This window comes from Ornithodoros turicata, chromosome 8, assembly GCF_037126465.1.
Source record: "Ornithodoros turicata isolate Travis chromosome 8, ASM3712646v1, whole genome shotgun sequence".
Taxonomy (NCBI): Eukaryota; Metazoa; Arthropoda; class Arachnida; order Ixodida; family Argasidae; genus Ornithodoros; species Ornithodoros turicata.
In genome coordinates this window covers 16,709,458-16,723,037 of record NC_088208.1, presented here as the reverse complement: position 1 = coordinate 16,723,037, position 13,580 = coordinate 16,709,458, and the positions used below count along the sequence as shown (strand labels likewise).

The 13,580-nt window shown below is 46.8% G+C and overlaps 2 protein-coding genes across 3 annotated transcripts; both read left to right on the top strand.

Moving 5' to 3' along the window:
• Window positions 1-224: 224 nt before the first annotated feature.
• On the top strand, window positions 225-11,362 carry LOC135366545 (zinc finger protein ZFP2-like). 2 transcript variants are annotated; one of them, XM_064599280.1, is made up of 5 exons: window positions 225-574; window positions 1,123-1,203; window positions 2,645-3,008; window positions 5,001-5,153; window positions 8,032-11,362. In XM_064599280.1, the coding sequence occupies exons 1-5, from the start codon at window positions 242-244 to the stop codon at window positions 9,030-9,032; spliced, it is 1,932 nt and encodes a 643-aa protein (XP_064455350.1). In that variant the 5' UTR covers window positions 225-241; the 3' UTR covers window positions 9,033-11,362. The 2 variants fall into 2 exon arrangements, with proteins under 2 accessions (XP_064455350.1, XP_064455349.1); XM_064599279.1 differs by having other exon boundaries at window positions 8,026-11,362.
• On the top strand, window positions 9,036-12,189 carry LOC135367531 (zinc finger protein 729-like). Its single transcript, XM_064600827.1, has 12 exons — window positions 9,036-9,319; window positions 9,460-9,612; window positions 9,967-10,146; window positions 10,206-10,277; window positions 10,402-10,580; window positions 10,699-10,807; window positions 10,871-10,934; window positions 11,040-11,229; window positions 11,377-11,442; window positions 11,546-11,692; window positions 11,752-11,964; window positions 12,086-12,189. The coding sequence occupies exons 1-12, from the start codon at window positions 9,036-9,038 to the stop codon at window positions 12,187-12,189; spliced, it is 1,761 nt and encodes a 586-aa protein (XP_064456897.1).
• Window positions 12,190-13,580: the final 1,391 nt, after the last annotated feature.

Genomic DNA, 13,580 nt, shown 5'->3' with positions numbered 1-13,580 from the left:
AATAGCGCGTGCTTAGCAACCGCCTGTGTATCCCTGCGTAGCAGACTAAAGGCGGTGGCGAGGGTGATTCCTCTCCCCAATAATGCTATGTGGCGCTTGCAGCGGTCACTAACGTAACTAACCCGTGACCCGTCTCTCCCATAGGGGATCGCCAGCTGTCCAGGTCTCTAGTATAGTAGTAGGTCGTGTTCATATGCACCCGATTCTTTAGCCAAAGACAGCCCAAGAACTTTTATGTTTTATGGGCGCCCGCTACCACCATATCTGGTCACGTGATTACAGGTGCCATGAAGGGAATGTGCGTCTTGCAGCAATGGCGGCCGTAATGACGACGGCGAAGTCCGTGAGGCGTTCTACGGGAGCGTTTTGCGCTTGCATAGGATGCACAAATAGCTACAGAAAGAAAGCGGAATGGCGTTCAAGTTCGTGTGATATCCACGAAGGTACGCTGCATGCGGACTGTGCGTGCTTGGAGCCATTTTCATTGCACAAGTTCCCAAAGGACAATGAGCAGAGGCATATGTGGCTCGCTGCATTAAAACGGAAGGGCTACATACCTGGCAAGTTTGCTGTGGTGAGGATCAACCCCAACCTTCTAATATAGTGTGATAAGAACTGCGGTTAATCGGGTGGAACCTATATGTGCCGTGTAAAAGGAACAAATTCACCCGAAAGAGCTATAGCCAGCTTCTGTCGTCGTTCTTGCAGCATCTTGAGTCTCTTGTGTGCGCGTCTTTTGTCCCTTTCAATGCTCAACTGCAGAACGCTCACTGCTCATGGCCTCGAGTTTTGTCGTCGGCATGTTTGTTCGGCACCGTGTTCTATCGTTGAAACGTGCATTCAGTCAACTTGATTCGTCGAATAGATGCCCAAGTGCACTTATGTCTGTACTCGATCACTTTATCTCGCTTCCAAAATTTGTAACGTTATTTTATTTTAAAGTGTCGGCTTGGTGATATGTTGTGTGTAAACACTGTGTTGTGCAAAATGCATATGCTTTTGAAAGTTTGAGAGTCCTGAGCCTGGAGGCACTTCCGCCTCAGACATGCGTGCATATCTTGCAGTTGTCAGCTCTGGCATACCATCTAGGTAACACGTTTAACAAAATTGTTCTTCTTCCAGGTGTGCTCCATCCATTTCAAGGATGGACGGCCAACGAAGGATAACCCCTATCCAACCCTAGCGCTTGGGCATAACGAACAGGTAAAATTTGATGTACAGCACTAGTTCAGTCATCCATTCCCCACGTGGATACCATATGTATGGATGTAGTAGCCGCATGGATAATTTGAAACGAGCATATTCGGGGTTGACAGAAGGTACCCCACGTAGGTACCGTACGAATGTGTACACTAGACTTACTTGGTCATTTTGAAAAAGAAAGATTGTGAATTCGTGTTTTGCCCCCCATTCAATGCGACCTTGCATTTCAATTCCCAAACTACAGGTGCTTTCTTTACGCTCCGCATCACGGCTGGACTTGGTCTCTTTGAAAAAGAAACATTCTGTTTTGCCAAGCCTGTTTTCGTCAAAATTGGGGCTCGCACTGCCTCTACAGATAATCTGAATCAGGTAGCAAAGTAGCAGGTGGTATGTTTTTGAACTTGTGTTACGATTTCTTCAAAAACTCAACAAGGAGTAAGACCCAAAATATGACCATATGTTCATGTGTGCAACTGCGTTCCACTGCAGCCAAGAAAGATTGGGGAAAAGTTCTGCTGCTTTCTGCCAAATTGTGGAAGGTGCTCTATCCACTAGCTTTGGAAGCTGTTGAACTCGGTGACAGTGGTGGGGTTGGGTCTTCCAGACACCATTGCTTGTTAATGGCAGCTCGTCAGGTGTATTTGTTACTAAAAGCAATGGTTCACTGTTATCTGAGCATGTTGCCTACTGCCCTGTTGCCGATGTGAGATATTGAAATTTCAACAACTGGAATTACTAAAATAGCTGAAAGTCATTCTTTTTTACTCGAAATGTCATTCGTAATTGTTTTGCATCAAATTGTTCAAAAGTGTCATCAACATGATGCTGTAAATGCGACGGTGTCAGAGTATGAAGCGTGCCCCTGGCAAATATTCTGCAATAATTTCGCGCAAATCGTTTCATCTTGCTCCCCTTGGTAGTCGCTCTGGGAACTAGTTCCAACCCTCAGAGGTAATACAAACTGCCTGTTAACTATGGGCATATTTCACTAACTAGTGTTTTTTGCAAAATTCTAGGGCACATAATTCATTCTAACTTATTCTCATTTTTGGAGTAGCAGTCTTTTTTTTCAACAACAGCGCTGTTTTGGCAAAAGGTACTCATGCAAAACCCAATTGGTTAACTAACTTGATGAATCACAATCTAGCTTACATTAGGGTGTTGGAACCGACCTTCTTTTTTATTTAAAAAAAAGGGCCCTTGATGAAGTACCTCATACCAATCTTCTCTTCAGGTTATTGCTGCTCAATCTCTCACGTTCTCCTTTGAATGAAACATTTCATAATACCCATGAAGTGATCCAAACAGTATTTTAGGTTGCTTCAAAATAATTCTTCACAGTAATTGATGAATTTTTTACGTCGATAATTCCAGTTCCTTCGATGTCCCCATGACAATAGGTTTGCAGATACTTCAATCACCTTTCCTCTTGCACTATCAGGTTACGACATGCCGCAAAGCGCCTCAAAAAAGTACAAAGCTTGAAAGGTCACTTCCCGAGCCAGTACAAGCATTACCTTCAGAAGCCTCAGTGCCACAGAAGATGGACAGAGAGGGCATGGATGACCAGCCTCAACCCAAACACTGTAATTGTTGTCGAAGCAAGAATAATGTGGTGTACACTGATGCTAGTTGTCAGTGGGACAGCATTGACAGCAGCATTGTTGATCACAGCTACGCCAGGCCCAGCGAAGCAAAGTCAACATCGGATTTTTCAGTGCAGTGCAACATGCCAACATCTGAAAACAAATGGGTGCCCAACTTGGTACATAATGATGACAAGAACCTAACTCAAAAATCACTTGGTAAGCACAAGTAACATCGTCTGGGCCTTGCTTTGTCGGTGTCACCATTTTGCGAGTCTGCTTCTTTCATGCAGTGTCGTGTTAGATGAGGCTAGCACAGGTTTGGTTAGGGTTAGGTTTATTCTAGTCAGGTTAGTCTAAGTTAGCTTTGTGTAGCTCTAGTCTAGGTTCGGTTTGTGTTAGATTTGTCAGGTTAGTGCAAGTTAGCTTTGTGCAGCTCTAAGTTAGGTTCAGTTAGTGTTAGGTTAGTCAGGTCTGTGCAAGTTAGCTTCGTGTAGCTCTAGTTTAGGTTCGGTTAGTGTTAGTTTGGTCAGGTTAGTGCAAGTTAGCTTTATGCAGCTCTAAGTTAGATTCAGTTAGTGCTCGGTTAGTCAGGTTTGTGCAAGTTAGCTTCGTGTAGCTCTAGTTTAGGTTTGGTTAGTCTTAGGTTGGTCAGGTTAGTGAAAGTTGGCTTCGTGCAGCTCTAGATTAGGTTCGGCTAGTTCCTCATATCACGGACCGTTCGAGAGACCCTGCTGCATAAACAATCGGGTCAGTCCGACGGACCTCTAGAGACGAGGAGAGGCCCGTTGGACAGATCTGATTGTTTGTATCTGCAGGTTAGCTTAGCGCTGCTTAGGTTTGGTTCAGTTAGCTAACAGAGTCCATAGTCAGATAAGTCCAAGTTAGTTTCACGCAGCTTGTCGTCCACCTTCCCGCACACCTTCTGGACAGTGCCAGCTTTAGGAGCCCTACCGCGTTCCTGATATCACGGACCGTCCGACAGATCTCTAGACACAGCAATTACTGATCCCTTACCCTTAACAATTGACTGATTTGCTCCTCAACTGTCTCATTCCACAGTTTGTGTCCAGTTCTAACTGTTGGGGGCCAGCACTGGTTGTGAGGTTATACTTTTGCGAAATTTTTTTAAAACTATGTACACAGCTGGTGAATGTTATAGTGTTCCTGAGGAACACGTCATAGCAGAAATCTGTAAAGTATGTACTGAGACTGGGGGTTTATGGAGTGATAAGGAGAATCATGTCATATGCTTGGCTATGTAATGTCGCATAGCAAAGAACACAAAAACACTGATTACGTTCATGAATCTATTGTACCCCTGTCCCCCAGCAAAACCAAATGGCGTTCCCAGCAAATGACAGTCGCATCGAATGCCATTTGTTTGCGTTACATTGAGCATCAGTCAGACATCCAGTTCGGTCCGGTCAGCGAGAGAATGTGGTACACCACTTTGTCATCACACACCTCGCGCTGCTCGGGCCTTTTATTATTAAAAGATAACTAATCCGAAGCTAAAGGACTTTTGCGCTAGATGCAAAAGGTGCAGCCCTACAGAAGAAACAGAATGTCATTTGCAAATGATGTCAATGTGGATAATTAAGACACGAGGGCCGAATATGTGCAGCATTATACAGCTACACGAGTTGTATTCTTATTTGTTTGCTCGAAACTAGCAGAACATTTGATTATTTCATAAAATTGTTGGTTTTCCAAGGACTCTTAATTGGCTAAGTACCACAAGGAAAGACAACTAAGAAGCCTATCTGCCTAACAGCGGGATGCCACGTTTCTCCACTGGAACGACACCCTAGCAGCAAAGACAGATCTGACACAGATACTGAGAGATGGATAGAATAGCTGGGCACCCGTTTCTTATTTGAAGTTTGATCCAGGTGGCTAGCAGAGGGCGCTGCAGTGGAGAAATACGTCAGTGCCGTATTCCGTAAACTTTTGCCCAAAGCTGTACAGTAGTAAATCCACGGACGTCTTCAGTGTTTTTCTGCTCTTCAAACTACGGTCTTGGCTGCCCTTCAACATCTTTGTGTCGCATAACAAAACGAGATGCCATACAAGGGTTTGTGGACTGGTGTCTTTGTATGGAACATGTACGGATGACAGACAGTCAACCGTAACTAGGTTCGGAATGGGAACAGAGATGACTGAAGCTTTGAAACGCGACTTACGTCTTGCTTTTCCGCCTTACTTCAGGTGCGATGTCTGGGACGGCCCACGTCAAAGAGGAACCCCGAGATGACTCTCCAAATGGCCATCCCACCCTGGTGGTGAAAACAAATCCTTACAACGCTACAATTTCGGCATGGCAGGACGAGACTGGATACGGCTGCGACTCGTCGTCAGAAGGTGACAGTACAAAATCGTCCATTGGTGTAGTCAGCGGCAGGGATTTCCCTGCGCTAACCCCAGGTGGGGTGCACTCTCCCCCTGTTTCTTTCTCTACACCCCTACCACCCTAATGCATATACCTGCAGACATGTATCTTTAAACAAACAACACACCACCAGAGGTCGAGCCCTGGAGAAACTCTACTGGTCAGCAAAAACCTGAGTGGCAGTGTATGTCCAAAAATGGGGTGTAACAGAAATGCTCAGATATGTCGGTCTTTTGCCAAAAATGCCTGCATTCACCGTAAAGGCTTGTGCTGTGGAGGCCGAGGCAGAAACTTTCCGACGGTGCAGACGGTTTGTAAAACACTTCGTCTGAAACATGTAGGAATATCTCTAGGGTTATATTTTTTAAATGCTAGAAATTGATTTTTACGTTGCACACAGCGCGAGCGCTCATGGTGCCCGTGCCGTGACGCTTGCCTTCACCTAATGGAGTCAAAATCGAGTCACACTGCGTTTTCTTCTAATTACATTGCACTTAACAGCTCAAAATGTGATCAATTACAAGTTTACAACATTCCTACAGAGTTGTTAGACATGCCGCAACACAGTACAAACTTGTCTTCGGGGAAGCCTGTATGTCCACACAGGGACACTTGAGCTTGACAATTGTACAAAGTTGTTGAATCCCCTTGTTACGGAGATGGTTATTGCCTTTTCGTATCTATTGGACAGCATTTCTCTTTCGACTGCAACGTCCTAAGGTATACAGGCCTCCCAATAGAATCTCATATTATTTCTGGAGGCTTTCCCCAATCATATGATTCCAAACATAAGTATGGCATCAAGGGTGATTATGGCAGGTGACTTCAATATCCAGTGTTGGGGATAGGTTGCTACTGTGACTAAGCTACTTTTTTTGGTAACTTTTAACTTGGCCTGTTGCTTTAGAGCTCCAGTAACTTCTCCAGAAACTAGTTCACTTTTTAGGTAACCTTATCAAAGTAACTTGGACAAAAGTTCCACGTTCCTTTTTGTCCGATGCACTGCGCGAACTGCGTACTTCCTCCCTATGACTTGAGAGACGACAGTGACGTGTACAGCACGTCTGACTCCCTTGCTGTTGCGCGGTGTACATTACACATTGTTTTGGCCATATATTAGGAGGCTCAGGTGTCATTCATCTTAACGATGAGCAGTGTGTTGATGACAGAGGTCATTGTGTAGCTTAGTTAAAACTGTGCATGGTTCTATTTTGTCTGTAGAGGACAAGATAAACTTACTTTGTGCTCCGTTCAAGAACCTTATTAAGAGATGAAATTCATCAGATACCTCCCTAAAGAAGCACATAAATGTAGGCTCCTTTCGTCTTATGGTTTTTGTGTATGAAAACTATTTGAAACATCTTGCATCACCAATTGTGAGACCAATATCTGAATTAACTAGAGAAAGGTCAAGAACTAAAAAGTAGCAAGTAACTTGGAAGTAACTTATTACTTTTCCAGAGTAGATTAGGAGCTTCAGGTTCATTTTCATCACATGTAACTTTGTTAGTAACTTAGCTACATTTCTTGCACAGTAACTTAACTGGTGACGAGTTCCCTTTGTCGAGTAAAGGGTGAACCGCATGGCACGAAAAACTGGCCGAAAACTGGCCGAACCGAAATCGGGACCGAACTTTTTTCTGTGCATCACCGCATGCTACCGAAATGCACCCCGAATTTCGGCCGAAGACTTCTGGCCTTGGGGAACATCGCCTTTCAACCATCCAGGTCAATGAGATAATCCCTGTATCCATAGGGGTAGAAGTTGCACACACGGCAACAGTAAACCCGATTGCTACATCATCGTTGCTATGGTTCTCCTTCCGGCTGAATAGCCATTGGATGCCTCTACTTTTTCGGTTGGCGTCACTTCCCATTTCGGAGGAGAAATCTGGCTTGGTCAGATCGGGCCGAATTTGGCACGGAATTCTGTTCTCCGCAAAAAGTTCGGTCCCGAATTCGGTTCGGAAAGAATTCGGACGCGTTTCGGCCCATGCGGTTCACGCTTAACTTCCCCATCTCTGTCAATGTCTCATATACCTTGAGGTATCTTCAGACAACTTCAGCCTCCTTCCTGTGTCATTGAAAAAAGGTTTCTAAGCATTATGGGGTGCATGGTGAAAAAATTCGTAGCAAGAGGACAAGGACACAGGTTAACAAACAACATAGACAGGATGCCTGCAGACTCAAAGCTGAAACTTTATTTTACAGGCAAGCTTACTTCTATACTAAACACGGATGGATTGCTTCTGCTTGAGTGAGCCCCACACTAGAGCACTGCACGGGGTGGGGCTGGCCCAAAAGCCCAAGTTCGGTCTGCTGACAGAAAATGGGCCTAAATATCTTTTTAACTGCAGACTCAGGCACAGTCTGACAGTTATCGGGCCTGAGTAGGGCCGAGCATTTGTGAGCCACTCTTTCACTTCATTTAAACGCTAGCATTCGTTTTGGAATGCGTTTCTCTGCTAGGGGTTTTTCTCCGCTACCCCCCCCCCTTTCCGCCCATTGCACTCTGCAGACACCCCCATAAAATCTCGTAGTGCCCCTCCACAACACTGTCTAGAAGATTCACACACACCACAAGTGCAGTAGAGTTGAGCATAACCCCCCCTCAAAAGGACAATGCTGGGAATATCCCTGGCCTCTGCAGCGTTGACGAACGACTCAGTACCAGATATGTCAGAACAAAATGGTAGATGACTGTTGAGTACTTCCACAATGACCGTGCTCACTTTATGGGGATATAGCTCTCCGTAAAAATATGTGTTCATTATGTGAGCAAATATGACAGTTGTGTTGCTATCCAACCACAGTGTCTCTACCCTCACTGTTCCGCTTCTACAGTTTCAGGAGCAACAGCAAGCAGTGGTATCCTTCATATTAAGGTCGAGCCCAAAGACATGTGTGATCCAGTGTCTTCTGGCAGCAACTCTTTGAATGCAGGGTACAACATCAACACAAGTCAACCCTCATTCGACAGGGGAGTCCCAGCCTCTGTGAACAGTCGATCCACAGATTCCACCCCCAGAGATGTCGCTCCAGACAAGTGCAAGACCCTGGGCAAAAGTGACCTATCAACCTCTGACCACAAGAAAGACAATGTTCGTTTGGCTACATGCGTCGACATTCGCCACTTAGAAGTCTGCCTCAGAACTAAGAAAGCAAACACATTTACCTGTGATTCTCCCAGTTCTTTCTCTCTGTCTGAGAATACGAACAGTCACACACGAAAACACACTAACAAGAAGCCATACAAATGCGACCTCTGTTATGCTAAATTCAGCCACAGCATACGCTTGCAGCATCACAGGCGGGCACACACGGCTGAGAAGCCGTACAAGTGTAATCTCTGTCCCGCGGCGTTCAGCCAGGGCACGGACCTGCGTCATCACGTGCAGGCGCATACGGGTCAGAAGCCGTACAAGTGCCATCTTTGTTCTGCGGAGTTCGGTAACAGCAGGAACCTGCAGCGTCACAAGCAGATACACACAGGTGAGAAGCCGCACAAGTGCCATCTCTGTCCCGCAGAGTTCAACCACAGCACGCACCTGAAGTCTCACATACGCGCTCACACTGGCGAGAAGCCGTACAAGTGCGATCTCTGCCCCGCAGAGTTCAGCCGCAGCGTGAATCTGCGGTGTCACAAGCACACACACACCGGCGAGAAACCGTACACATGTGATCTATGCCCTGCAGAGTTCACCCACAGCAACAGCCTGCGGTACCATAAGCATGTACACACAGGCAAGAAGCCGTACAATTGTGACCTCTGTCCCGCAGGGTTCGTAAAGAGCACAAACTTGTGGCGTCACAAGCAAACACACATGGGGCAAAAAAACGTACAAGTGTGATCTATGTCCTGCAGAGTTCACCTTCTGCAACAGCCTGCTGTATCGCAAGCAGGTGCACACAGGCAAGAAGCCATACAATATAACCCCTGTCCTGCAGAGTTTGTCAAGACCACAAACTTCAGGCATCAGAAGCAGACACACACTGGGCCAAAACCGTACAAGTGTGATCTGTGTCCAGCAGAGTTCACCCACGGCAACAACCTGCGGTATCACAGGCAGGTGCACACCGGCAGGAAGCCGTACAAGTGCGACTTCTGTCCTGCAGAGTTTGTCAAGACCACAAACTTGTGATCTGTGTCCAGCAGAGTTCACCCACAGCGACAACCTGCGATATCACAGGCAGGTGCACAGCGGCAGGAAGCCGTACAAGTGCGACTTCTGTCCTGCAGAGTTTGTCAAGACCACAAACTTGTGACATCACAAACAGACACACACTGGGGCAAAAACCATACAAGTGTGATCTGTGTCCAGCAGAGTTCACCCACGGCAACAACCTGCGGTATCACAGGCAGGTGCACACCGGCAGGAAGCCATACAAGTGCGACTTCTGTCCTGCAGAGTTTGTCAAGACCACAAACTTGTGACATCACAAACAGACACACACTGGGGCAAAAACCATACAAGTGTGATCTGTGTCCAGCAGAGTTCACCCACGGCAACAACCTGCGGTATCACAGGCAGGTGCACACCGGCAGGAAGCCGTACAATTGCGACTTCTGTCCTGCGGAGTTCGTCAAGGCCACAAACTTGTGGCATCACAAACAGACACACACAGGGGCAAAAACCGTACAAGTGTGATCTATGTCCTGCAGAGTTCACCCACAGCAACAACCTGCGGTATCACAGGCAGGTGCACACCGGCAGGAAGCCGTACAAGTGCGACTTCTGTCCTGCAGAGTTTGTCAAGATCACAAACTTGTGACATCACAAACAGACACACACTGGGGCAAAAACCATACAAGTGTGATCTGTGTCCAGCAGAGTTCACCCACGGCAACAACCTGCGGTATCACAGGTGCGGTCACACAGGTGCGGTGCACACCGGCAGGAAGCCGTACAAGTGCGACTTCTGTCCTGCAGAGTTTGTCAAGACCACAAACAAGTGGCATCACAGGCAGGCACACATGGCGCAAAAAACAAGTGTGATCTATGTCCTGCAGAGTTCACCCACAGCAACAGCCTGCAGTACCATAAGCATGTATACACAGGCAAGAAGCCATACAAGTGTGACCTCTGTCCCGCAGGGTTTGTAAAGAGCACAAACTTGTGGCATCACAAGCAGACACACATGGCGCAAAAAAAAACGTACAAGTGTGATCTATGTCCTGCAGAATTCACTTTCAGCAATAGCCTGCTGTATCGCACGCAGGTGCACACAGGCAAGAAGCCGTACCAGTGTGACCTCTGTCCTGCATAGTTCATCAAGACCACAAACTTGTGGCGTCACAAGCAGGCAGACACAGGGCAAAAACCTGTACAAGTGTGATCTATGTCATGCAGACTTCACCTACATTAACAGCCTGCGGTATCACAAGCAGGTGCACACAGGCAAGAAGCCGTACCAGTGTGACTTCTGTCCTGCAGAGTTCGTCAAGGCCACAAACTTGTGACATCACAAACAGACACACACTGGGGCAAAAACCATACAAGTGTGATCTGTGTCCAGCAGAGTTCACCCACAGCAACAACCTGCGGTATCACAAGCAGGTGCACACAGGCAAGAAGCCGTACCAGTGTGACTTCTATCCTGCAGAGTTCGTCAAGGCCACAAACTTGTGACATCACAAACAGACACACACTGGGGCAAAAACCATACAAGTGTGAGCTGTGTCCAGCAGAGTTCACCCACAGCAACAACCTGCGGTATCACAGGCAGGTGCACACCGGCAGGAGGCTGTACAAGTGAGACCTCTGTCCTGCAGAGTTTGTCAAGACCACAAACTTGTGACATCACAAACAGACACACACTGGGGCAAAAACCATACAAGTGTGATCTGTGTCCAACAGAGTTCACCCACGGCAACAACCTGCGGTATCACAGGTGCGGTGCACACCGGCAGGAAGCCGTACAAGTGTGACTTCTGTCCTGCAGAGTTTGTCAAGACCACAAACAAGTGGCATCACCGGCAGGCACACATGGCGCAAAAAACAAGTGTGATCTATGTCCTGCAGAGTTCACCCACAGCAACAGCCTGCAGTACCATACGCATGTATACACAGGCAAGAAGCCATACAAGTGTGACCTCTGTCCCGCAGGGTTCGTAAAGAGCACAAACTTGTGGCATCACAAGCAGACACACATGGTGCAAAAAAAAAATGTACAAGTGTGATCTATGTCCTGCAGAATTCACCTTCAGCAACAGCCTGCTGTATCGCACGCAGGTGCACACAGGCAAGAAGCCGTACCAGTGTGACCTCTGTCCTGCATAGTTCATCAAGACCACAAACTTGTGGCGTCACAAGCAGGCAGACACAGGGCAAAAAACTGTACAAGTGTGATCTATGTCATGCAGACTTCACCTACATTAACAGCCTGCGGTATCACAAGCAGGTGCACACAGGCAAGAAGCCGTACCAGTGTGACTTCTGTCCTGCAGAGTTTGTCAAGGCCACAAACTTGTGGCGTCACAAGCTGACACACTGGGGCAAAAACCATACAAGTATGATCTGTGTCAGACACAGGGCAAAAAACTGTACAAGTGTGATCTATGTCATGCAGAGTTCACCTACAGCAACAGCCTGCGGTATCACAAGCAGGTGCAGGCAAGAAGCCGTACCAGTGTGACTTCTGTCCTGCAGAGTTCGTCAAGACCACAAACTTGTGACATCACAAACAGACACACACTGGGGCAAAAACCATACAAGTGTGATCTGTGTCCTGCAGAGTTCACCCACAGCAACAGCCTGCAGTATCACAGGCAGGTGCACACAGGCAAGAAGCCGTACAAGTGTGACTTCTTTCCTGCAGAGTTCGTCAAGACCACAAACTTGTGGCATCACAAACAGACACACACAGGGGCAAAAACCATACAAGTGTGATCTATGTCCTGCAGAGTTCACCTACAGCAACAGCCTGCAGTATCACAAGCAGGTGCACAAAGGCAAAAAGCCGTACAAGTGTGATCTGTCTCCTGCAGAGTTCAGAGGCAGAGCATAAGCCTTGCTGCCTCAGAAGCATGCACGCGTACACACGGGTGAGAAACTGAGAGAGAGAACTGAGAAACATGCAGGCTCTGCACTCTGGCATATGCCTGCCATGGAAACCTGACACACCACATGGACATGAAAAGGCAAGAAGACATAAAAGTGCAACCTCTCCAACAGAGTACAGACACAGCACGAACCTGCAGTGTCACAAGTGGATGCACACGTTCAACTCATTCAGCTCTGTACTGTCATACGCCCTCAACTTGGAAGCCTGAAGAAGCACATGATAACGCTCAGAGGGGCTGTACGGACAGAAGCCCTGCCCACTCTGTTTCACTCCTGTTGGACGTTGGAGCCTCACGTGCATATGAATATTTGGAGTTAAAAAATCAAGTCTGGGACTGTTGATGATGCATTATAATTAATTGCATGAAATTAATGCATTTTACATAATTACATGTATGTGTTTTATGTTGTGTGAAAATCTGGAGGGGAAAAAAAATGGGTGTCATTTTACCAGCTGCAAAACGGCATAAAATCTGACTATCTAGTGGTTTTCTTGTGAAGTACTTAAGAGTTGACCAGTGCCTGTATTGGTGGATGAATTTGCACTTTGCAGAGTTGCTCCTTATTCATTTTGCATCAAGTTAAAATATTTTCAAAAGTTCAAAAAGTCAGCAGCCTCAGGAAAGTACATGTTCAAGTGGGGGTGTCGCTGAACTAGAAGGTGGCCTATAGCAGACACTGAGGACCATAGACTTGCGGGAACATTCAGTGGCCAACCATAAGAGTTCAAGGTCAGAGTTGATACGTGAATCGTGAGTGAATCGGCTGAATACTACCTCCCGTCCTGTTGAGTCGGTCCGCACGATACACTGTGTACTGTTTGTTGCACCTAAAAAGTTCAGAGTTTGACACTTTTGCAGATAGCCAAATTTCAGTTAGAAAAATATCTGCATCACAGGAGTCAATGATCGAGCAAACTTCATCACGTTTTTTTATGAGGCTACGTATGTTTGTGTATAGCACAGATAGTCTAGGGCCCGCTTGCACGAAACAAACTTAGTGTAATACTTAACGAGTTCCCCACTTAGTGTAGTGCCGGAGCCGTAAGTGGCTTGCACGAAACTTCTACAACACTAAACTGGTGGCGCTCGCTCCGCGCAGTTTAGGACGCTGGCCAAGGGTCCTAGGAGCACCCTAAACTACCGCACTAAAGCTTAGGACTAACATGTCGGCCGCTATGAACCGTGTATCGAAGATTCGTCGTTGGCCCCAACCACGATGCCCCAACTGTATCTCGCAATACAGTACGCATTTTCCTCGCAATACTAACAACGTCTCATTTTTTTATGCTGTGGGCGCCGTACGTGTTGTGCTTTTCGTTAGCAACATCTCTCA